The sequence below is a fragment of the Sciurus carolinensis genome, chromosome 8 (assembly GCF_902686445.1).
Source record: "Sciurus carolinensis chromosome 8, mSciCar1.2, whole genome shotgun sequence".
NCBI lineage: Eukaryota > Metazoa > Chordata > Mammalia > Rodentia > Sciuridae > Sciurus > Sciurus carolinensis.
In genome coordinates, this window is record NC_062220.1 from 96134255 (window position 1) to 96161160 (window position 26906).

The 26906-nt window shown below is 36.2% G+C and overlaps 1 protein-coding gene across 1 annotated transcript in view; it reads left to right on the forward strand.

The window, feature by feature from the left end:
• Positions 1–26906, forward strand: part of Nme8 (NME/NM23 family member 8) — a 75610-nt gene that overhangs the window by 32527 nt on the left and 16177 nt on the right. The window contains exons 11-13 of the mRNA XM_047562479.1: positions 19689–19833; positions 20494–20601; positions 25190–25341. Coding sequence (XP_047418435.1) covers positions 19689–19833; positions 20494–20601; positions 25190–25341 — 405 coding nt within the window. The remainder of the gene's footprint in view (positions 1–19688; positions 19834–20493; positions 20602–25189; positions 25342–26906) is intronic.

Genomic DNA, 26906 nt, shown 5'->3' on the forward strand with positions numbered 1-26906 from the left:
TGTATCTAAAAACTCATCACCAAACCCAGGATCATCTAGATTTTCTTCTACATTATTTGAAAAGAAAATCCATAAGTTTATTTTACATTTCAGTCTGTCATTCATTTGACTTAATTCTTTTAATAGTGTAAGGTCTGAGTCCAGATTGATTGTCTTACATGTAGATGTCTAATTGTCCTAGTCCTATTTATTGACAGACTACCCTTTCTCCATTTATGACCTTTGCTCCTTTGTCACAAGTCAGGTAAGTATATAGTGTGGTTCTTTTTTCTGAACTTTCTATTCTGATTTCCATTTTAATTCATCTGTGGCTTTGAAATGTACTTTGTATAATTTCTAGCCCTTTAAAAGTGTTAAGGTGTGTTTTATGACCAAGTATGCAGTGCATCTTCTTAAGTTCCTGTGAACTTAAGAAGAACATGTAGTTTGCTTTTGTAGGATGAAATGTTCTATAAATGTCAATTACATCAAGCTGATTGATGACTATCTCCTCACACTTTTTTTTGTTTTTGTTTTTTCTTGGTGTATGATAATTCACTGATCAAAGGGCATTGAAGTCTCCAATTGTAGTATGGGGTTTAACTATTTCTTTTGCAGTTTATCAGTTTTGGCCTCATATATTCATTGCTATTTTGTTAGGCACATGTACATTATGGATTGTTATGCCTTAGAGAATTGACCCTTTTGTTATCTCTGATAATTTTCTTTATTCTGATTCATATAGCTACTCAGCTTTTTAGAAAATTAGTGTTAGTATACACATATTGTTCTTTATTCCTTTAGTTTTAAAATTATCTGTGTCTTTATATTAAAAGAGGGAGTCCTGTGAATCCATTTAAAATATATTTATTTGGGGTCCTTTTATTACACTCTGAAAATCTCCTTTAAGTGACATATTAAAACCATTCACATTTAAAGTGATCATAAATATGGTTGGATTAATACATGCCATGTTTTCTATTCACTGCGATTCTTTCTATTTTCTTTCCCTTTTAAAATATTCTCTTTTTCTGCCTTCTCTGATTTTGATTGAGCATTTTAAGGTTCTGGTTCTCTCTTCTCTCAGCATATTGCTATGAACTGAATTGGGCATCCTCAACACAAAGTTCATATGTTAAATGAGGCTGTAAAAATGGGGTCTATGTAGAAAAGGAATAGATCAGCATTGCCTCCACAGCAAATTTTGTCAAGGTAAGGAGAGACTCTTGGAACTTGGAACTTGGAACTCTTGATTTTTGCTGCCCTCCCCCCTCCTCAAAAGGCCATGTGAGAATGCAGGTAAAAGGTAGCTCTCTCCAAGCCAGGGAAGGGAGGCCTCACCAGAAACCTGACTTTCTGGTACCTTTATCTTGGACTTCCAACTTTCAGAACTGTTAGAAAACAAATTTCCATTGTTTAATTCACCCAGTCTGTGGTATTTTATTATGGAAACCCAAGCTGACTAATACACATTAAGTGGTTGCCTTGTAGTTTTCAATATATATTTATAACTAATCTAAGTCCACTTTCAAATAACATGTACTTTCTGGGTAGTGCAGGTACCTTATTACAGAGAATTATCACAGAGTGTTCCCAATTCTTCCGTACTGGACCTTTGATGTTGGAGATGATTCATTTAACTTAGCCATAAGCCATAATTGCCCGATTTAGGACATTAATGCTAATATTACTTTGAGCGAGTAGCTATCTATTAGCTGAGAGTGTAAGAAACAAAAGCTATTATTCTACCTTCACCTTTGTTTCTCTGAAGTTCCCCCTCTCTAACATTTGCTATTTTCCTTCTCCCTGAAGAACTTTCTCTAACCTTATTTTGCAAGTGAGGTCTCCTGATGATATATTCCTTCAGTTTATGGTTGTCTAAGTAAGTCTTTGTTCCTCCTTAGTTTTTTTTTTTTATTTTTTTATTTTTTACTTGTTCTCTTTAGTTATACGTGACAGTAGAACACATTTTGACATATCGAACATACATGGACTATAACTTCCCAGTCTTGTGGTTGTACATGATGTGGACTTACACTGGTTGTGTATTCATATATGAACACAGGAACGTTATGTCCCATTCTAGTGTTTTTTCCATTCCCATCCCTCCCTCCCTTCCCTCCATTCCCCTGGTACAACCTGGTGAACCTCCACCCCACCACCCACCTATTGTGAGTCAGCATCCACATATCAGAGAGAACATTGGCCTTTGGGTTTTTTGGTATTGGCTTATTTCACTTAGCATGATAACCTACAGTTGCATCCATATACTGACAAATGCCATAATTTCATTCTTCCTTATAGCTGATCTATCGGGTCCCCTCTGGCCGCAGAGAGAGACACGACAAATGTCTGAAGCTTTGGAAGTTTATTGTGCACAGTTCCTTTCCTACGCTTCTCTTACCCCTAGCTTCTGCGCACTCCCAGCTTCCCTTTTCCCAGCTTCTTCCACTCCCGCGTACTCCCTCCTTCCAGCTCAGCTCCAGCCGCTGCTGCTGCTGCCGCCGTCGCCACCGCCGCCGCCGCTTCCGCTCCGTCCGTTCCGTTCCCCAGCTTCTGCCCCTTCCTCAGCTTCCCACCCCTACTCTCCCACCCACCAGGCTTATATACACTTCAACCAATCAGGGGAGAGTACACGAGATAAACGCGGACAGCTGCAGGCACAGGATGGGTACACGAGGGGGCATGCTCTAGTCACATCGTTAACTAGCCAATCATTGGAATTCGCTGGTTGTTTACTGTGTAGCTGGCCGCTTTTGGCTCAGCGTCAGGCGCCATCTTGACCACGCCCAAGGCTGGGGTTCCCGGGAACCCCCACACTGATCAATATTTAATTGTGGATATATACCACATTTTCTTTATCCATTCATCTATTGAGGGGCACCTATGTTGCTTCCATAGCTTAGCAATTGTGAATTGAGCTGCTCTGAACATTGATGTGGCCACATCAGGATAGTATGCTGATTTAAGTCCTTTCAGTATATGCCTAGGAGTGGGATAATTGGGTCAAATGGTGTTTCCATTCCAAGTTTTCTGAGGAGTCTCCATACTGCTTTCCAGAGTGGTTGCACCAACTTGCAGTCCCACCAGCAATGTATGAGTGTGCCTTTTCCCCCACATCATCTCCAACATTTATTGTTGCTTGTATTCTTGATAATTGTGATTCTGACTGGAGTGAGATGGAATCTCAGTATAGTTTCGAATTTGCATTTCCCTAATAGCTAGTGATATTTAACATTTTTTCATATATTTGTTGACCATTTATATTTCTTCAATGAAGTGTCTGTTCAGTTCCTTAGTCCATTTATTGATTAGGTAATTTGTTTTTTGGTGTTAAGTTTTTTGAGTTCTTCATATGTCCTGTAGATTAATGCTCTATCTGAGGTACAGGTGGCAAAATTTTTCTCTCATTCTGTAGACTCTCTTAATTGTTTCCTTTGCTTTAAAAAAGCTCTTTATTTTCTCATTTACTTATTTATGATTTTACTTCTTGCACTTTAGGAGTCTTGTTGAGTGATGAAAACATAATGAAGATTTGGGCCTACTTTTTCTTCTAGTAGATGCAGGGTCTCTGGTCTAATGCTTAGGTCCTTGATCCATTTTGAGTTTACTTTTGCACAGGGAGAGAGATAGGGGTCTAATTTCATTTTATTACATATGGATTTTCAGTTTCCCCAGCACCATATTTTGAAGAAGCTATCTTTTCTCCAATGTATGTTTACAGCACCTTTGTCTAGTATGAGATAACTGTATTTATGTGGGTTTGTCTCTGCATCTTATATTTTGTACCATTGGTCTTTATGTCTGTTTTTGTTCCAATATCATGTCATTTTTGTTACTATAACTCTGAAGTGTAGTTTAGGGTCTGGTATTATGATGCCTCTTGCTTTTCTTTTCTTGCTGAGGATTGCTTTGGCTATTCTGGGTCTCTTATTTTTCCAAATGAATTTCATGCCTGTAGTTTCTATTTCTATGAGGAATGTGATGGGAACCTTAATAGGAATTGCCTTAAATCTGTATAGTGCTTTTGGTAGTATGGCCATTTTGATAATATTTATTCTGCCTGTCTTAGAACATGGGAGATCTTTCCATCTTCTAATGTCTTTTTCAATTTCTGTTTTAGTGTTCTGTAGTTTTCACTGTAGAAGTCTTTCACCTCTTTTGTTAAGTTGATTTCCAAATATTTTATTTTCTTTGAGGCTATTGTGAATGGGACAAATTTCCTAATTTCTTTTTCAGTTGATTCATCACTGATGTATAGGAACACAATTAATTTATCAATGTTAATTTTGTATCCTGCTACTTTGTTGAATTAATTTATTAATTCTAGAAGTTTTCTGGTGGGGTTTTTGGGGTCTTCTAAATATAGAATCATGTAGTCAGCAAATAGGGATATTTTGAGTTCTTCTTTTCCTATTTGTATCCCTTTAATTGTTTCTCTTAGTTTTGAAAGATAATTTCACTGGATAAAGAATTCCTTGTTAGTGGATTTTGGGTTTCAGTACTTTGAATACCTCATTACCCTGTATCCTTACTTGCATTATCTCTAATGTGAAGTCCAGTGAAATTCTTACCCTGCCTTACTTATGGGTAAGTTTTATTTTTTTTTATTTTTAATGTTTCCTTCAGGATATTTTTCTTATTTTATTTTTCTTAAGTTTGAAAAAAATGTTCATAAATATAAATGTTTTGATTTTTATCATGCTCAGTGATCTATGAGCTCCTTGAATATGTTGTTTGGTGTCTCTCATTCATTTTGAAAATTTCTGAGCCGTTATAATTTGAACTATTTCTTCTGCTTTTTCTTCTGTTTCTGGAATTGTCATTATGTGTTTGTTACATCTTCATAACTGCCCTGTAGTTCTTAGATAGCTTTCTCTATGTTTTGTTTGTTTTGTTCTATATTTTACTCATTCTTTTTTCTTTTTGCATTTCTGTTTGGTGAGTTTTCATTAATGTATCTTCAGTCTCACTGATTTATTTCCATGGTTGTACCAGAAACTACTGATGAGTCCTTCAAAAACATTATTCATTTCCTTTATAGTATTTTTTTATTTATAGCATTTCCTTTTGATTCTCAGAGTTTCCATCTCTTTGCTTACATTGCTTATCTATATTTTCATGTCCACTTTTTCCTTTGTAGCCCTAAACATATAAATCATAGTAATTTTGAATTCTCCAATCAGGCATTTCCAAAGTTTTGTCACATCTGAGTTGTTTTTTTTTTTTTCCCAGACTGAGCTTTATCCTGATTTTTTCCCTCCCTTTGGTATATTTAGAATTTTTGTTGTTGTTGTTGAAAGTCAGACATTATGGAACAGGTAATAGGAACTGAGGCAGTTAGGCTTTTAGCATGAGGTTTTCTGTTAATCTGCTTAGGAGTTGACCTGTTCTAATGTTTTTTGTTGTAGGTGCCAGAGGCTTCAATTTCTTTTAGTTTAATATTTTGTCCCTCAAGCTCCATGTCATGTTTGGGTTTCTTATAAGGAGTCTTCTTTAAATAGAGTTTATTTCTTGTAACCCTCTCCATTACAATCCATGTTTATTATACTGGTGTCCGTTGATGTTTCTGGTAAGGCGTTAGGAGGAGAAGCACCGTGTATTCTTATGATTAAATCTAAAGTGGTAGCAGGCCTGAGTTCCTGGGCTGAGAAATTCAGAAGCAATACTTAGCCTTTGAATTTTTTCCCTTTTGTGACACAGGAAGGCTGGAGAGACTTCAGTTGTTTCCTTACCCTTTCCCTAGATCAGATCAGGCTGTGGTAAAGGAAATTCCTGTAAAAACTTGTTCTGGAGAATTCTGTGGATGTATTTCAAAATAGTTACCTTTCCCCCGGATGTTTTAAGATGCTTACTTTTCCCCTTCATCCAGAGTACCCACACCGTATATCCTATGTTCCAGTTACTCACTTTGTAGCCATCTCAGTTATCAGATTGACTATTGCAGTGAGTACAGTACAGTGAGATTTCAAGAGCAAGATAGTCAACATTCACATAACTTTCATAACCATATATCATTACATTCAATTTTATTATTAGTTATTGTTTATCTCTCATTTTGCCTAGTTTATAAATTAAACTATATCATAGGTATGTATGTATAACATAATACAAATAGGATTCAGTCCTATCCAACGTTTCAGGCATTCACTGAGAGTGTTGGAACATATCTTCCAAGGAAAGAAGGGACTAGTGTAGTAGCAAAAATGGAAAAAACATGTCTTTGTCATTATTTTTATCTCCTTTGGGACTACTAAAGCCCTTCTCTCCATTTTTGACCCTAGCTTGTCATGATAATTTCCTTTATCATTTAAAGTATCTTTTCTTCTAGTCAATGAGCCTAGAATATAGTCTTTAAAACTATATTTTGACAACCTCTTAAATGCTGTGTTTATGCCATTTATATTAAATGTCATTTTGATAAACTTTGGAAATTTATTGTTTTATCTGTCTTCTTTAGGAATTTAAGTTTTTTTTTTTTTTAGCATTCCATTGTAATTTGTCCATTGGTTTTTTTAACTATACATACTTTGAATATTTCTTTTAATGGTTGCTCTATGGATTACATACAATACAACTTTAAAACTACTTAGGGATAATGTCTAACCACTTCAAATGAAATATAGTAACCTTAAAACCATATATGTCCTTTTACCTTTCCCTCTCTATGGAAGTTGCCATGAATATCACATCTATATATATCAAATACTCCACCAAACTATATTGTAATTTTTGATTTTTTAGCAGTGAAAATATTCTATAGGACTTAATAGGGGGACTTTTTATGTTCACCCAGATAATTACCCTCTTTCTCTCCCTCTTTTTATCCCTTCCTTCCTTCCTTCCTTGTTCTGTATTGCTTGATGTCATTTCTCGTCTACCTGAAGACTTGAGCATTTCTTTTAGAGCACATCTGCTGACATCAGTTCTCTTTCATCTAAGGATGTCTTTACTTCACCTTCCCTCCTAAAGGATATTTGTACTGATATAGCATTCTAGGTTGACAGTTGTCCTCTCTCAGTATGCTAAAAATGCTGTGCCATTGCCTCTGGCCTCACTAGTTCTACTGAGAAATCCACAATCATTCCAAGCATTGTTTCCTTATATGTAATGTGCTCCTTTTTTGTTTTCTAAGTTGGCCAAGATTGGTTGCTTTTAAGATTTTTTCTTTGTTTCTAGTTTTCAGCAATTATATTACCATGCATCCGAGCATACTTTTCTTTGAGTTTTGGGGTTCCCTGAACTTCTTGAATCTATAAATTATGTCTTTTGCAAAATTTAGGGCATTTTCCCCTGCCATTGCTTACTCAAATATTTTCTTTCTGTGTCAACTTTTTCTTCAGTTCATATGGGTTTCAAAAGATATACAACTTAGATTTTTTTGATGTTGTCTCATAAGTTCCTGAAGCTTTGCTCACTTTTATTTGTTTTTCTTGCATAATTCTTATTGGTTAATTTTTATTTAAACTTCAAGTTAAGATCGAATCTTCTGTCATCTCCTTTTAGACATTTAGCCCATGAAGTGAAATTCTTATTTAGTCGTTGTATGTTCCATTCTATTCATTTTGTTTGGTTCATTACAGCTTTGATTTCTCTACTGAGAACTCATCTTTCCAATCACTTTGACCTCACTTCCTGCAACATAGCTGTAAGTGCTACTTTATGTTCTTGATCTGCAAATTCCGGCACATGTGTTCCCTGGGGACTGTTTGTTGATTGAATTTTCACTGTAGAGTTGTTCAGATTTGTTTAATTCTTTATACATTGCTTAATTTTGAATTGTATTCTGGTCCCCAGAATTTTGAATGTTATGTAATTTGGACTCGGAGTCTTGCTAAAATCTTCTGGAGAATTTTGATTTCTTATTTGTGTGGGTGCTTGGTTTAGCACTAAACTAGCCAGGTTAGGTTCACACTGCAGATTCCAGCCTATTCTCTTCGGGCTGTTTGGAATGTCAGTTCTGTTCTCAAGTTTTTGCAGTGCTCTTATGGACATTGTACACACTGTAGGAATCAGACTACCCTTGTGGTAGTCTACTCTGCAGTTCAGTTCTCACATTTTTATTATCCCCAGCTTATAGGTGGACCCCCTACCTCAGAAACAGATTTCTGGGATGATTTTCTACAGCCCTGTTCTCTCTGGATCTTTATCTTGGGTCCTCTGGCCGGAAAACTGGACTTTAACCTCTTTGTGCTGCTATGCACCTCTCTCATTTGGGCCAGTGTCCAGCAAAGTGGGTAGAATAGGGTTCCTCCCATACTCTTAGGCCACAGAGGTCGGAGGTCCTTTTCTCTATTCCCGCTTAGACAAAAGGATAATTCTGAGTGTTGGGGACCTGCAGCACCTTTGCCACCTCTGGAGCAATGTTCTGGCTGGGGCCTGCCTCAGGGCAGGGCCAAGAGAGGAAAAAACAAGATCACCCTCAAAGTCTCCAATCCAGGTCCCACATTTTGGTCTTAGTCAGAAGAAAGATCTTAGGGATCTTCTTTTGTCCATAACCTCTGCATAGTTTTAAGATTTGATCTTCCCTTGCTGTAGTCTAGGAAATAAGGGACAAAAGATCCCAGAAAACTCACCCAGTATTGAATTTTCTTTTTCTTTCTTTTCCCAGTCTACCTGCAGTTATTTAATTTTCAGTGACCTTAGTTAACATATGCATTCAGTTCATGTTTTTTTAGTTATAATTAGTGGAATATATTTATTATCTTAGCTGGACTTTCCACAAACTCTTTTTTGAAATAATAAAGATTGGGACTTGTTTTCTGATTTGAAATGTAAATAGTATTTGAAAAATAACAAGTGCTGGCAAGGATGGGGAGAAAAGGAAGCCCTTGCAGATGGTTGGTGGGAATGTAAATTAGTATAACTATTACTAAGAACAGTATGGAGTTTCCTCAAAAACTGAAAACACTTTAAGATCAGAAATCCCACTTCTATATATTCAGAGGAAGTGAAATCAGTATGTCAAAGAGACATCTGCAATCCCATTTTTTTTGTAGCACCATTCACAATAACCAGGAAATGGAAACAGCCAAAATGCTCATTGACAGATGAATGACTGAAGAAAATGTGGTTCACACAGAATGGAATGCTATTCAACCATAAAAAAGAATTAAATCTTATCATTTGCAACAGCATGAATGAAATTAAAGATATTATGTAAAATGTATCAGGCCAGGCATAGAAAGACAAGTCCCTCATGATCTTACCCATATGGAATCTGAAAAAGTTGATCTCAAAGAAGTTGAAAGTGGAGTAGTGGTTACCAGAGATTGGGGAGAATGGAGCAGAGGGGTTGGATGAGGAAAGGTTGATTAATGGGTACTAAGTAAGTTATGTTTAGATAGAAATAATAAGTTTTAATATGTGATTGCACAGTAGAGTAACTATGGAGAGAGATTGTATATTGTACATTTTGAAATTAGAATATAAAATTTTAATTGTTTTCACCATAAAGAAGTGATAAATGGAGAAGTTAGACATGTTTGACATGATGACAATGTACACACATATTGAAATGTCACATAATACCCCAGTAATATGTACAATTTTTTGTGTTTTTATGTATATGATAAAATATTGGCTATTATTAATAAAGTGAATTAATTGAATTAAAAAAGAAAAATTAAAAATTCTCATTACAATTTTATATACCTCCCAGAAATAACTCTAGTAATATTTCATGTGCTTTAAACATATATGTTTAAATAATACATATAATATGATTATTATATAGAGTCATAATAGATTAGAAAGCATTACTTATGTAATTTTGCATCCTGCTTTAATCACTTAACGAAATTTTAAAAAAATATTTTCTGTGATATTAAAAACCCTTTATAGACTCTTTTTGAGAAGTCACTTAAATGGCCATTTATTAACAATACTAAAATAACATTGGAAAAATACATTTTTTATATGTACGGAGTAGTAGACTGCCTTTCTCAGTTTAGTGTATCTTTAACTGTTATTCATGTCTTTAGGTATTCTTTTAAAACCAGTTTAATGTTTGCATTGTTAAAAAGTCAATTTATTTCTAGTTCTTACATAACCATTTCTTATTTAAGTTACTTTCACATTTTTACTTTTAGAATTAATTCTATAATGACTATATCTATAAATAGTTTTGCTCTATTTTGGTTTGGGTATGAAGTGTTCCCAAAGGTTCCTGTGTTAATGCAGGAATGTTCAGAGGTGAAATGATTAGATTGTGAGAGTTGTAACTTATTTGAATGGAGTGGGTGGTGACTGTAGGCAGGTGGAGTCTTGGTGGGAGGGTCACTGGAAGTGTACCCTGGAAGGGTGTGTCTTACCTGTGGTCCCTTCTCTCTCTCTGTCTCTCTCTCTCCCTCTGCTTTCTGGCTGTCAGTCTCTCTCTGCTTCCTGGCTCTCAGTACAGAGGAGCTTCCCTCCTCCTTGACCTTTCACCATGATGTTCTGCCTCATCCTGGGCCCAGAGCAATAGACTTGGTCAAATATGGGACTAAACCTCTGTAACCATGAACCAAAATAAACTCGTTTTTCTCTAAATGGTTCTTGTCAGTTATTTGATCACAGGAACACAAAACTGACTAAAACACTGTCTCTAACCTATACTCAGAAAGGAGATTTCTGAATACAACCATTTATGAAAACCTTTATATATAATATTATCTTGCTTTCTGCAAGTGTGTTGCTCATTTACTCTTCCCTCAAAAATATTGAGAGTACCTATCTTATCATGACCTTGTTAGCACTATGCAATTTTATTTTCATAATCATTAAAAATTTAATTAGAAAATTGAATATCCTTGACTAAATGTGTACCATGATTAAAAACAAGATTGGACATGTTTTCACGCAATTTAAAATCATTTTTATGAGAGTTTGCTAATAATGTCCTGTAACTCATGATTTAATGTTTCTCATAGTTTTGAACAAGATTTTTTAAAATATATATCTTAAGGGTACTTACCTTGTTATTTTCAGTATATTTAGTATTTCACCTTAATTTTTTGCTTAAATTTAAAATTTATTTCCTTAAACCTGTCAAGTCTTCATTGTTCTATTTTTTATGATATATATTTTTGGAAATGTAATTTATATAACACACAATTCATCTATTTAAAAATCTATTTTTTTTGTTTGTCTGCTTAATTCTTATTGAGGCAGCATCTTATTGTGTTGTTTAGGCTGACCTCAAACTCTCCATCCTCCTACCTAAGCCTCCCAAGTAGCAGAGATTGCAGGTGTGTAACACGATACCCAGTTCCTAAAGTTCTAATTCTTTCATGCTTATAAAATTTTTGCTGATTCATTTGCTAATATATATCAAATACAGTTGTCCCTTGGTATCTTGAGGGGATTGACTCCAGGACCTCACATATATACCAACATCTGTGGATACTCAATTCCATAATATAAAATGGCATATGTGCACATAACCTAAGCAATCCTCTCTTATACTTTAAATCATCTGTAGATGATTTATAATACCTAACACAACATAAATGCTAGGTAAATAGTTGTTATGCTGTGTTATTTAAGGAATAATGATAAGAAAAAAAAAAGGTCTATACATATTCAGTACGGATTCCAGTCTTCGTAGGCTTGGCTACTTTTTTGACTTGTGGTTGGTTAAATTTACAGATGTGAAATCTGTGACTATGGCGCCAACTGTGTTTACCATTTGTCCAATATTGCTGACTTAGGTATTAGAAATACGCTAATAAAGTTACTACACATGGCAGATCATGGCTGTCATAGTCATTGCCAGTATTCTCCCCACCCCTTCTCCTGCAGTTTGGGACAATGGAAGTTTGCACTCTTCAGTCCTTTAAATTTTAACAGTGCCATATGATTAATTTTGGCCAATTAATTGTAAGAGGAAATGCTATGTGTCACTTGTGGGCTAGGCTATAAAACATCCATACTACAATTAATATGGCATCTCTGTCCCTCTGGTGGTTACCAAGAAGGACTTGTATTCCTATTGATGTCAATGTAGATATGGAGCCTTCTTAACCTGATGAGTGAATGACAAGCAGACTCCCTCTGCAGCTTTAATAGGGACATGGAACACAGGGAATAAGTGTTGTATTACATCATTAAGATTTTAGGTTTAGTTTGCATAATCTTTATCCTGACTAATACAGAAACCTGCTATAAAAAGACTCTTAAGTAAATAGGCTGTTAAAGTAGAATGTGGCAAGGACTACAAGAGATGGCCATGGCACTTGGTGTGAGCATGGCACTTGGTGTGGCATAGGCTTAGCCAAGGAAAGGGAAGGTGTCTGTCATGCAGCTTCTTAGAGGAACCATTGCTCATGCTGAGATTGAAAAGCCCCATGTGAGTTAGGATTTGAGTTAGGAGGAAAGAAAAATCTAGAGCAGTTCCAATGGAGTGCTTGCAAAAGAAGTTAGACTACAGAGTGAGGTGAGAGATTATAATCAATGAAATTAAGAACAGTCTGTGGGTAAAGAAATAATCTTTGAAAGGTTCTATATGCTTTATTTCTGTCAGAAAGATCTGATCATAGATAAAAGCTTATGGGTAAAACCAACTGGTAGAAATGGGACAGATGAAAATACAAGAAACAAAGGGAAGACAAGGGCAGACCTAGACCAGTGAGAGCCAGGCAGAAGTGATTTCTGTAACAGACATACAGGGATGGCCTTCAAGAGGAAAGACACTGACCTTTTATATAGCAAGAGGAAAGTTGGACCCAAGAGACATAGATCTGATTCACGGGGTTGGTGGCAGGAAGATGGAGTTTTAATCTGTCCATACCTTGTTTTGCTGTAAAGGAAGAAGCACTGTGATTGGCTGAGGGAGAGGAGATAACCCTGTTGTACATATGATCTACTAAAGGCCAGGTTCTTTTTCTTGTTCTATCTGTGATTTTCTCTTTCCACTTCACATCTGCAGATGTCCCTCTTTCTATTGCAACATTGCTTTTACCCCCAGGTCTGAGTTTTTCCTCTTAGTACAAAGACATGCTCCAATGTTAATAAGCAACATTTAATGAAATAAAAAGAAAAATTTCACTTAATCCCAGTACACCCTGGTTGATATCTTGTTTCTCTGCCCCTGTGCAATGGAAAACTTTTCAAGGGATTGTCTATACTCATTGAATTGATGCATGCCCTCCTGTACCTCCTCCTATTGTGATTCTTCTGGACAAGTCTAGATTAACCTCCAGTGACCTCCAGATTGCCAAATCTAAGTTTCAAATGGTCTGTCCTCTATTCTCTGCTCTCCATGGTATGTAGCAGTTTCTGGGCCCATAGTGGTTACCTGGGTTTGTATGGCCATGAATTCCCTGAGGCCTATTCTGGGCAACAAGCACTTCTTTCTATTCTCCTAAACAAATGATTTCACCCTCTATCACATCCCCCAAACCTCCCCTTCTACTCTTAATAGTTTGTCAGAGAATTTGTGCCCAAACAGAATTTTCTTCTATGAAGAATTTTTTAAGCTAATATAATAAACATGGTAACTATGACACACAAAGCCTACTGATGTTTAAAGATTATGTGAAGAAAATCAAGATGGGGAAAAAATGTGAAACTGATTAGATATTAATCTCCTACTGATCCATTGCTTGATCATAGCCCCCCCATTTTTTTTTCACTGAACTTCATGTATACATATGTTTACCATTTTGGTAATAAGTGGCAACTCATTATTTTTCTTTTTCAATGATTGTTTTTTTTTTTTTTTTGGTTATTGAGATTTTATTGTTCTGATTAACTTCAAGATATTCCAAAACCAAGTCCATGTGGATTATTTAATTTAGGTAAAACTGATATCGTCATCATATTCTCATTTTTAAAAATATATACTTCTATTCAGTTCACTTGGTATGTCTTTTACTTGAATATGATGGTTTTCTTTTTGTAGTTCTTATTTTTTATTTGAATACAGTACTAAATTTGATACCAACTGCTTTGCTCTGAAGTACGCAGTCAGTAAATATCAGTTACTTGTACTTTTTGCTATTTTGGTTCACAGATACATTTTACATGTTTTTCCTCATTTTGTGTTTTTTTTTAATGTTGAATATTGTCACTTTGTTTAAGACAGATGGTGACTGCTGTATTTTTTTTTACAGACATTTAGAATTAAAAGGCAAAAAAAAAAAAATGTGCATCCTGACATATATTAACCCTTCCCTGCTAGACTGGAAATAAAGTTTAAAAAAACCCAAAAACTAGAACTAACCAAACAATTGTAAGGAAAGAGCAAAACAAGCAAAGTACTAGGCACATTTATGCAGTTTAAACCATAATTTGCTCAGAACTATCTTATCACAGCCTCTGGGATAGGAGTTTCCTGTGTTTCTTCTTTGCTAGCAAAACAATAAACCTTCATTTTCCTTTTTCTCAAAACTGTGTCCTCATTATTGAATTGGCATCTGGGATAAGGACCAAGATTTTGGCCACAAATTTTTTGGCCCAGATGGGACCCAAGTGCAGCCTGACTCCAACTTTCTTGAGTAGGCCTGGCTTTCCAAGGAACCCTACTTCCATGCTGAGGATGCAAGGTGGCTGGTGAACTTGTTGAGAGCCAACTGCAGCAGAGTTAGGAGACTGGTGAGTTTGCTTCAGATTGAACCAGAGGAACTCTGCCTGCTGAAGCTCCTTTTGCTTTGGGGAACTCCCACCATCTCTCCCTGAATGGTACAGGTTGCTCCATCATGGTCCACTTCAAGAAAAAGGAAACTGAACTTGCAACAACTCTGGCCGTTTGGTAAGTCCTCCAGTGTGCACACTAAGGCCCTTGATTCCACACATCTGGTTCCTCTTCATGGGGACAGCTGGTCCTTCTTTCTGGGGATATGGGTGGTGCCCCTGGTGTGGGGGTCATGGTTAAGTGGGACTCTAGAACCTAGAGATATTTACTTCTTTCTGATCTGTTCTAGATTCTCATCAGTTTGTTAGCTTTGGGCTTGGGAATTCCCTCTGGTTGTCTGTTTTGTTTGTAATTATTACTGCCCCTTTTAAGACATGGTCAGTACTGCATTGATCCTATAGGTAGTCTCTTGGAAAAGATCTTGGCTGGTCTATTTCAAGGTTCTCTTTCGTTGACCATGGTTTTGGGGCTCCTCTCTGGTTGACTGTCTGTATTTCCTTTTTGTACAGTCTTACAATTGGAGTTGGTCTGTCAGAAGTAAAGTAAGTTGAAGAAAGGGCCACCTATAGGTGTAAGTTTATCTAAGATAATGTTTTACTGTAATGTCTGGCTTTTAAATAGTTTTCTGAATTATTATACAATCTTGTAGTTGGAATTGGTCTGTCAAAGGTAAAATAAGTGGAAGAAATTCGTATGTGCAGGTCTCTATGTTTTTTTTTTTTTATTGTAAACAAATGGGATACATGTTGTTTCTCTGTCTGTACATGGCGTAAAGGCATACCATTTGTGTAATCATAAATTTACATAGGGTAATGTTGTTCGATTCATTCTGCCATTTTTTCCCTTCCCCCCACCCCTCCCCCCCCCTCCCCTCCATCTATACAGTCCTTCCTTCCTCCATTCCTGCCCCCCTCCCTAAACCCAACTCCAACCCCAACACTAACCCTTCCCACCCCCCATTATGTGTCATCATCCACCTATTAGCTATATCATTCTTCCTTTGGTTTTTTGAGATTGGCTTATCTCACTTAGCATGATATTCTCCAGTTTCATCCATTTGCCTGCAAATGCCATAATTTTATCATTCTTTATGGCTGAGTAATATTCCATTGTATATATATACCACATTTTCTTTATCCATTCATCAATTGAAGGACATCTAGGTTGGTTCCACAATCTGGCTATTGTGCAGGTCTCTATGTTTTAAAGATTCCTGTCAATCAGCCCTGGTTTTGGTGATCCTCTTTTGTCTGTCTTTTTTTTTTTTTTCCTTTTCATTTTACAGGTCCTTTAAGACACGGGCCATGCTGCACTGATCTTATTGATCTTACGGGTAGTCTCTTGAGTCTACCAGTAGACTGAATGGGCCACCTATAGGCTTAAGCCCATCTAATAGAAAGACGGTTTACTATAACACAGTCTGGCCTTTGAATAGTTTTTCCGGATTATTATACAATTCTGAAGTTGAAGTTAGTCTGTTGGGGGTAAAGTATATGAAAGAGACTCTGTATGGGAAGGCATTTATGCAGTTGCATGATAAGGGGCTGAACAGTATAAGGGGTCTGAAGAGTCAGGAACTAATTAATTTGAAGGTGCCAAAAGACACTGCCCCTGGTGTGCAATGATAGCAGGACACCAGAGAAAAGGTTTAAAAGATTTAAATCTTTTTAACGCAGTGCTGGTACTCCCAGCACTCTTTCTCACCTGGCCTCAGGCAGCTGCAGATCATCTCAAGGACACCAACCCTAAACTGGGGAAAAACAATCCCAGAAAAACTGCCTGGGCTGTAAAAAAATGGCCAGAGAGAAGCTGGCCTCTCCCCTGCCTTCCAGCCCCTTTTGCCCATGGCAGGTGGAGGCTGCTGGCTACAAAGGATGTGGCAGTAGGCTTCAGCAGTGTTAGTTTATGACCTAGAGACAGGAATAGTCTCCCTTTTTAAGATATGATGGGACATCCCATTTGCCCAGGGGATATTTATCACTGGGGCAAAGCAATTATTGCTTTAATAGTATCATCCCACTAAATGCCTGGGGAGACTGGAAGAAAAAATTACTGCACCCAGAAAAGAAAAAGACAGAAACTAAGACCAACCTGTGTTTTGTAGGCAGCCTCTGCAAAGGGATCTTTAAGGAAGCCTAAAGGAAATGATGGAAAGGGGGCTCCTCCTTTGCATATCAACATACCTAGTATAATAGAAAGGCCCAAAAGTAACTTCTGGGTACCATCGACAGTGGGTAACTCATTTAAATTTGATGTCATCTTGATAATGTAAAGGCAGACAGGTCAGGCTCAAAAATATTCTGTACTCCAACCCCTTGAATGCCACCTAAGAAAGAAAAGATTAAATCATAGTTCTTGTATATGCCAGATTATCTGATCCCATTCCTGGGATGAAATTTGTTGTGTAAATTATATATACAGGTAACATTCATAAGGATTATTTCAGAATATGAATTTAAGAAAGACTTTGAAACTAAAAAGATAAAAGAAAGTTATATGCAAATATTTTAGAATGGAAAATTTGAAGGTAAAAGAAACGTTCTGAATGAGAAAATATTTTGTCTGGTAAAGTAATGTTCTTCTGCTAAAGTCCAAGGTGAAAGAGGACAAAGCTAAGGACGTAAAGTGGTGAATGTCTAAGTAAGTTGAAGAAGGTTTGTAGAAGGTAAATCTCAAAAAGTTTGTGTTTGTGATTAAATTGGCTATAATTAGCACAAAGTTACTTGAACTTTAATGTACTGATCTGAAACAAGGAATTATTGATCTGCTCTTATCTATCAAGGTAATTTTCTTTTATTTTTTAGGTTTTATTACTTGGGGAAAGTAAATCTTAATGGAATTAGAAATTGTATCTGTTTTTAAGTCCTAAATGATTACTTTGTAACTGATTAAACAAACAACCATTGTTTAGGTTATAGCAATATAGTTGACACACTAAAATGTATGCAACTAGGTATATGTATGCATCTGAGAACTATATCTACCTAAGTCTTTTCTAAGTGTTATGTAAAAGTTTATAAAATGAAAATTTTTTACTGTCAAGATAACCAATAAGTGCCTTCTTTTATACATTGTCTCTGACACAGAAGGGCAGCACTATCATTTGAAGACCTTTCTTATATCTATTTGCTTTGACTAAGTCAATTTCTGATCTAATGAAACTATTTCCTAAATGGATAAGAAATTTAAAGCTTTTCTTTGATTTTTATTTGCCCCTGCAGACCTGGGATTATTGTTGCCATACGCTCTGGATTCTAAATTATACTTAGTTAAATGTAAAACTTAGGAGAGAACTTTGCCAAGCTGGTGTTCTTCAAACTAAAATTATCTGTAGCAATAGCCTCAGATTTGTATGGAAATAACAAATTTGGTTGGTATTTATTCATGTCATTTGATGTTATATAGTGGATAAAGTAACCTGCTGGCTATAAGTTCTATATACAATTTTGTGTTACTTTTCACACTGGAATTGGAATTTAAATGCATTTTTGAAAGATAATGAAAGACTGATCTTTTAAAAGATGACATTGTAAAACATGGAAGCATTCTGCCTCTTTTTCCACAAAATGAAAGTTAAACACTTTCTTAGCCTTTCTTTGATTCATGTCCCAGATGTAATTTTGTATTGTGTTATTTGTGAAGATAAGACTGAGATAAGACTCTGCCTTCCACCTTACTCCATGTTAGAATGATTCCAAAATGGGCTAGACTTCAGCTCATTTAAAGTTGTGTTCAAAGATTGACGTTTGTTGTAAAAATTACTGATATATATATGTGTATATATATATATATATATATCACTAAGTAAAAGTTCAAGATTATAAAAAAGAACTATCTTATAGGTAAGAAAAATTATGAATATTTCTTGAAATGTAAAAAGATGGAATCATATTAATTCTTAGAGGAGACTGTTGTGGGTTTTTTTTTTTTCATTACTGTGTTTTAAAAAAGATTTCTCATATGATGGGTACTTGATGTCAACAGTTCAAAATGTGACAACTAATCTGCAAGCAGTTAGCATATTGTGGCTTCTTGTAATGACTTGGGATAAAAGTTGAGGGAAGCATTCAAGGAAGGTAAATCTTTTCTTTTTTTAAATTTGTTCTTTTGTGATATATAGGAAAGGGTATATTTTGACATATTACCCATACATGGGATATAGCTTATTCTAATTAGAATCTCATTCTTGGGGCTGTACGTTATGTGGAGTTTCGTGGGTCATGTATGCATATGTGAACATAGGAAGGTTACTTCTAATTCATTCTGAATCAGGGGGGTAAATCTTGATAAGGCTAATCAAACTAGACAATGACCGAGTGAATGGATTGACTGTCCTTGAGAATGCCTTCCCTACTTTACACTCTCTGAATTAGGCAGTCCTAAAATAATTATAAGCCAGGCACTAGCTGTCTGAGCTGAGTCTATCCTTGTATGTTCTACTTCTTTGCTGCAAGATGGTTTCCACAGCCCCAAGCGTCACATCTTCAAATGTAGAAAAGCAGGGAGCAAAAGGTGGAGCAAGGCAGAGAGGTTTTACCTGGGTGCTCTCTCAGAAGTATCCCAGCACATTCTCTGATATGTCATTGACCATGTGTGGATCACATTTGCCATACTATCCATAAGGAGAGATGGGGAAATGAGTATTTTAGTGGAAGCAGGTAAGAGAGGAGTTTGAGAAAAACTTTCGACTATTTAGTCAACCTCCTTATCCTCAAGTGAACAAATAAAATAAGAGCTACTCAATATAAAAAAAGGAAACCTATATAAGTTTTTAGAAAATTATACTTGAGTTGGTGGATTATAATATTCACATACAAATGTTCATGTATAGCTGAAGAAAATATTCAGGGAAATACCTCTGTGTATGAATGTGTATGTATAATTCCTGTGTGATGAGGAAATCAGAAACAATATTATAATTTAGTATGTTAAGTATCATTCACCTTAAATTGAAACCTAAGAAGTTATTTTTTTGAACTTTTATATTTCCTATGAGAAAGAAATATCTTATATGCCCTCATGATATTATATTGTGTTGTTCCTATAACCAGTAACTTAGAAAGTTGAAACTTATAATGTGATTACTTTTATTTAGATGAGGTTTTGCATATTATTGAAGATGAAGGCTTTAAAATACTGATGCAAAGGCAAATACAATTGTCAGAAGAAGAAGCTCAAACACTGTGTAAGGAATATGAAAATGAAGACTACTATGTCAAACTTATAGAATATATGACCAGGTGAAGTAGAATTCAGGTTTATAAAGAAAAATGAGATTTATTTTTAAGTCATTTAAGCTTTTTCTTAACCCTGCTTTCTATTCTTTTGGCAAACATGTCCTGAGTCTACTTTTTGTTGAAAATCCTGATCCTATTCCAGTTTTCTTCTCAGCTCTCTGTCTTCTCTGGTTTTCCTGGAATTTTACTAGAGCAACTGTTACTGGCATCTAGTTGAATTGATGAACACCAGAAGTTCAGAGTGTATTTTAGGAGGTACAATCAGAGCACTGGCTCTTTGTTCAGTCTAACTTGACGTTTTGTCTGGGCTTTGCTAATCCTACATACCATAGTCCCAGGAAACAAATTGTATGCTAGAAAATTTTGAGATACCTAGAAGAGTAACTAAAATAGCAGTAGAAGCAGATATCCAGAAAGGACACATAAGCCAGAAAGGGCACAGGAGCCTCAAAAGAAATGCTCCCCAAGAATCACTACTTGCTCTTCCTTTTCTTTCTCTGGTTACCTTTTAAAAACGTGCTCTTGAAAGGATATCCATGGAAATTCAGACACTTCCAGGATCATTTTGAAATGTTTTACTCTGTTTAACAATATACATTTGTATTATGTACATCATTGGCCACTGAGTCACAGTTTATTTAACTGTTGTTTCTTTTCTACCAGTGGTCCATCTCTTGCCCTTGTTTTATTGAGAGAAAATGGTTTGCAGTACTGGAAAAATCTACTAGGACCAACAAATGTTAATGAAGCCAGTGAATTTTATCCAGACAGGTAGGATTCTTATCATGGGGTCCTTATATATATATTTTTTTCATGAATCCATTTGATTTCATTTTAGTGCTGAGTAAAGGAACAAATTTAGTCCAAAGAAACTTCTCAAAAAACCTACCATTCCTTGAGAGGTTCTAGACAGATTATGATGGAGGTCCTGTTCAGCACCAGCTCTGTTTTCATCAGCTTTTTTGCTACTGTGACCCAGATACCTGACAGGAACAATTAGAGGAGGAAAAATTTGTTTGGGGGAGTCACAGTTTCAGAGATCTTAGTCTATAGATAGCTAACTTGATTCTTCTGGGCTTGAGGGGGTGTGGCAGAACACCATGGTACAAGTGTGTGGGAGAGAAAAGCAGTTGGGAACATGGCATTGGGGGGTGAGGGGGGAGAGAGAGAGAGAGAGAGAGAGAGAGAGGAGAGAGAGGAGAGAGAGAGAGAGAGAGAGAGAGAGAGAGAAAGTTCTCCTCATGAAGACAAAAGATAAATGCTAAAGGCATGCTTCCAGTGACCTACCTCCAGTCATACCCTACCTGCCTACAGTTACCACTCAGTAAATCTCTATCATAGGATTAATGCACTGATTAGTTTAAGAATCTCATAACCTAATCATTTCACCTCTAAACCTCCTTGCATTGTCTTACACATGAACTTATGGGGGACACCTGATATCTAAATCATAACATTCTGCCCATGGCCCCTCAAATCTCATGTTCATCACACAATACAAAATACATTTAGTCCATTTTCAAGATTCCCCATATTCTCAAAAGTTCCAGGATCACCCAAAAGTCCAATTCCGAATTCTCCTCTGACACTCAAAACAAATTCTGAGCATGAGCCCTTGTAAAAATCAAAAACAAGTTATATATATTCAATATATAAAATGCACAGAGTAAATGTTTCCATTCTAAAAGGGAGAAATAGGTGCAAAGAAGGAAGGGAAGAGACTGAAGCAAACTAAAATCCAACTGGGCAAAAAAGTCCTGAAGCTCCATGTCTAGCATCTAGGGCTCATGGCATCCTAATGTTTTCTCCAAAGGGTGGGTGTAGCTCCACCCCTTTGGAGAAAACAAGGTTTTGCTGGTTGCAGTCCATGTGGCCTCTCTGTTAGCTTGTCCTCTGCTCAATTCCTGCAGCTTTCCTTGGCAGATGTTCCACAGTATTGCCTTTTCTTAATCTTAGGGGTCTCCATTGCAGCTTCAGCTTCCTCCTCACAACTCCTTGTCCTCAATTTGACTCTCAGTTGTCTGGCCAAACTGCAAGTTTTTCAAATATTTCTGCTCCTGATTATCATAATAAACTTGACTAAATGCTGCCAGCAACATCCATACCACTCCCCCGCTCTGAAGACCGTGCTGCCTTGAAATTTCCTCCATCAGATTCATTAGCCCATCACCTTTAAATTAAACCTCACAGATAGTCTCAGGACATGGGTGAAATGTAGACAACTTTTTAACCAGAACATAACATGAATGACCTTTGGTCCAACTTCCAGTAGAGTCCTCCTCTGAAAATCATGAGCCCAGTCTTTGTTGTCCACAGTCCTATTGGCATTATGGTCTTCTGAATTCCCACCATAATCACCCATTAAACTCCACTTAACAACATTCTAAAGTTTTTCTGGCTTGCATCATTAAACTTTCCAAAATTCCTTTCACAAATTCAAAACAAGTTCCAAAAATCTCTGAACCATATGGTCAGGTTAGTCACAGCAGCAGCCCCACTTCTTGGTACCAATGTCTGTTTTAGTCATTTTTTGTTTTGTCTTTTTTTTTTTCTTTCTTTCTTTTATGCTGTGACCAAAGGACCTGACAAGAACAACTTTAGAGGAGGAAAAATTTAATTTGAGGCTCATGGTTTCAGATGTCTCAATTCATAGATGGCCAACTCATTCCTCAAGGCCTAAAATGAGGCAAAACATCACAGCAGAAGTATATAGCAGAGAAAAGCAGGTGGAGACATGGCACCAGAAAGCAGAGAGAGAGAGAGAGATATCTCCACCAGGACAAAATATAAACCTCAAGACACACTCCCAAGTGACCCACCTCCTCTAGCCATACCCTACCTGCCTATGGTCACTACCTAGTTAATCCCTATCAGGGGATTAATGCACTGATTAGGTTAAGGCTCTCATAACATAGTCATTTCACCTCTAGACCTTCTTGCATTGTCTCACACATGAGCTTTTGGGGAACACCTAATCTCTAAACCACAAAAAACTTGAAATTGGACATTGTTTTACAAGAGAAGATTGTGAGATTCTTGACTTGGAATTGGGAACTAAGAGGTGAAAACCTTGAAAACCTAATCAACAACCTTCTTTTAGAAGAAATACCCATCCCACTTGCTATTTAGGAGAGAGTTCTTCTGATAAAGGGATATGATGGCAGCTGTAATTCCTTTACATGATTGAGTTTCAAGACAATGATGACTAACTCAATACGTATTCTACAATTTGGTGAAAACATTTACTGAGATAGTTTACTGATGAGTCTTAGAAGTCAACTGAATTCTGTTATCAAGTTGACACATGGCATGGTATCTGGCACAGAGTGGGCACAATTTCAATATTTATTGTTCTTAGCTGTTGGGCGTGGTAACATCTGGAAGATAGGAATAGTGTCTCTTGCCTCTTCATACTTGGCATGTAACTGAGAGAAACAAAGAGAATTACAATCCACTTGAATTATTCACACTGACTTCAAAGTAGAATTTAACTCAGAAGAAGAAAGGCTTTTCTTTCCAGTGTACATGAATAAAGATGCTCCATAGGGCACAGCAAACTTGACCTACATGTTGACACAATAAGTAATGGTGCCTATGAAGCACTACTTAAAAGTGAAGTGCTTTCTCTAGGGTAGGATATAATTGAATCTTACTTCTCCTACATGGACACATTTTACCACTTGATCAGCCTTACTCAGTGCCAGTTACTGCAAAGATAATAGAGATTGATCACTCTGCACATGGTGTGAGCAAAGGACCATAGAACCTCTCAATCACCTGTACCATAGAATACAAGGCATGGTGCCAGAGAAAAACTCCTGTCATCACAAGGCTTATGCCCACAGGCAAACAGGTCTAGACCTGTGGTTCTAAGGATGGAGGTTACACATCAGTACAGAGACCTTTATGTTAAGCACACTCAGTGCCTGCCTCCTCTCTAGCTTTCTATCACTATTATATGAAAATTCCCTAAGTTCTTGACCATTATTTTTCTTTGGTCTCTCCATTTCCAGTTTCCTTGGCTCTGCTGAGATCTCATGGGCTACTTTAGAAATAACTCTTGGAGAGAGCTCTGCCCCTTTCCTTCATTTGGTCATCAGATTCTTTTCTCTGTACTGGTCACTTGCAACCTCATCCTCACCCTTTCTTCCCTCTAGTCCAACCTTCTGTAACTTCTACCCCTACACACTCTTTTTTCCAATGATCATGGTTAATGGCTGAACAGTGGAGCTGGTTGTGGAATGGCTCACAATGTTTTTATCATTCATTGTAGAAATTCCCACCCCTGGCAATCATAGGCAATCAAGTGACTCAGAAGAGAATTATCTTCAAACTAGAGGTGTGGGAATAGCCAAGGACCATGTGGAATGGTCAAGCAGATATGGCAAAAAGGAAACTGACTGGGTCACTGAAACCACAACAACAAAAAGTCCTTAAAGAAAGCCAATTCCCAATGATGTACAGAAGACACACATCATTCTGAGCAGGAAAGGATGTTGCAGAGCTGGATTTATTGGGTTAGCTGCTTAGGACTGATTTTTTAAGGGCAGAAATTTAAATGGGCTGAAAGGGTCTCTTTTACTGAACTATGCATTAATCGAGAGACAGATAAAAACGACAGCTGACAAAACCAAGAAACAATAATTGATTTATGAAATCCACAATCTTCCTTAGGAACGGAGGCAAAAGCAGAATAAATGCTCTAACCCATTATGGATTTTCCAGTGCTCTTGGCATCACACAGTCTCTTTCTACAAAGCGGTGCTATCTGCTCCTCTTTTATTGCAAAGCTTACTCACTTGGAGGATTCTATTACAGTATCTCCTGGGTTCAATGTTCATAATTTGTTATCTTTGGCATAGAGTCAAATGCCATCTAATATTTGATAATATTTCCTGGAAAAGAGTGGAAGAAATATTAAGAATTCAGTGTGCACCATGTATTTCAAACCATCATTTGATTGCATCCTCAAAACCACCTTCTAAAAGTTTTGAGACAACTAAGCACAGAGTAGTTTACTTACTGCCCAGTATCCCATAGTTAAAAGATAATGCAACCAAGGTTCTACAGGATCTGGGTTTTTTCACTAGCAGAGTATCTATTACTTCTTTCATAGTTATCTGGCAATGTCCATTACCATGATGATTTAAATGACCACCTTCTTTCTTCCTATTGACTGTTATCTCTTTGAAAGGAAGTAGCATGGTTCATGCCACTATGTAATGACTTCCTTTGTCAGAGTACTTAGGTCCAGATGTGTTGCTTTTGCTTAATAACTTTTGAACAACTTATATAAATAGTATTAAATCATGTGGCATTGTTATATTCATTTTTTTAAACCTGACTTCTTTTTTAAAAGTTTATGTGCACAGTTCGCAATGGGCAGATTGCCTGTCAACCAGTTATATGGAAGTGATTCAAAAGAAATTGCTGAAAGAGAAATACAGTATTTCTTTCCTCCTCAGAACACTTTAGCAGTGATTAAGCCTCATGTAACACATGAACAAAGAGGTAAGTGTTTTCAAATAAAAGTGAATGCATGCATTTTTCTTCCAGAGTTTGTGAAAAATGTCTAACTATAGAAAAGTTAAAAGAATAATGCAATAATTGTCCATCTCCCTTCATCTAGATTCAGCAATCCACTTTGTCATGTTTACTTGTGCACTTGCTCATGATCTCAGCTCTGTATTTCTCTTTTTCTCCTTTCTTCCCCCTCATTCTTCTCTCTCTCTCTATTGTAGTCAAAAATTATACTGAACTGGAGGTATAGTTCAGTGGTAAATAATGTGTTTAGGATATGTGAGGCCCTGGGTTTGATCCCCAGCCCCAAAACAACAAAAAACAACAAAAAAATTTGTTGAAGTTCATTTCAGAGTTGACGTAAATGATGATTTTTCTTTCCATATATATATTCACATGGGAGATGACAGTACGAGTATTCCTAATATTGAGCTATATTTTGATTCCTTATACATCTCACCTCGTCATGATGCATTTTCAGATATGCTTTTGTGCTCTATTTGCTTACATTTCATTTGGTATTTTTTGTGCTGAAACATAAGTGAACTTCATTTGTATTTTTTTGTGCAAGTTTTATCAAGTTTAGGTAACAATGGAATGCTTCATAAAATGAACATTTTTTTCAGTATCCTGAAAGAGTTCAAGCAGCACTGGGCTTGACATTTGAAGGGTTGGTATAATTTTCCTGTGAACCTTTTGACCTGTTGTTTTTCTCTATTTTATGGAAATTGATCTGTTTAAACTTTCTATCTCCACTAGAGTTATTTCACTAAACTGAATTTTCTAGGAAATTATCCATTCCATCTCTATCAAGTTTGTTGAGTAGTTTCTTCTTACTATATTTCTTCTTTTTGAAAGATTATTTTTACCTTGCTGTTTCTTACTTTGTTGCCTTTCCAATGAGAATTTGATTTATTTATGAGTTCTCTTTTTGAACTCATTACTTTTGGTTTTATCTTATCTTCATTATTCCCTGTCCTTTATTTCCTAGTATTTTTAAAATTCTATGTTCTTTTAGCTTTTTAAGTTAGATATTTAATTCAATCACGTTTATTCCTTTATTTTTATTGATATAAATTTTTAAGGTTATACATTTTCCTGTTACTTTTACTAAATTATAGCCCACAGTTTCTGATGCATAGTATTTTCATTATTATTAGGTTTTTTAGAAGTTTGCAGTTTGAGTTTGTGTTTTCCTTTGGGTCTTCAAGTCATTTCGATAAATCAGTATACTTTTTAAAAAGAGTTGTTTTTAAACAAAATAGTCTAATAGAAGACAAATTCTATTTTTTATTAATGTCTTACTTCAGTATAATGTGATTAGAGAATATTCCCCCTCATTTCTTCATTGTAATTGTTGTGGTTTTGTTGAACTACCATCTGGTAAATACTTGTGAATCTTCTCTATTTTCATGGTTCAAAGTTTGAATATAATCCCTACCTTATTGTTTGTTTGATTCATGTTTGATACCCTTTATTTTTTCCCAACTTAATCTGTCTTGAACTGTTGTCCATACATTAGTTACCTATTTTTAGTATGTTTCTATTTCTCCTGT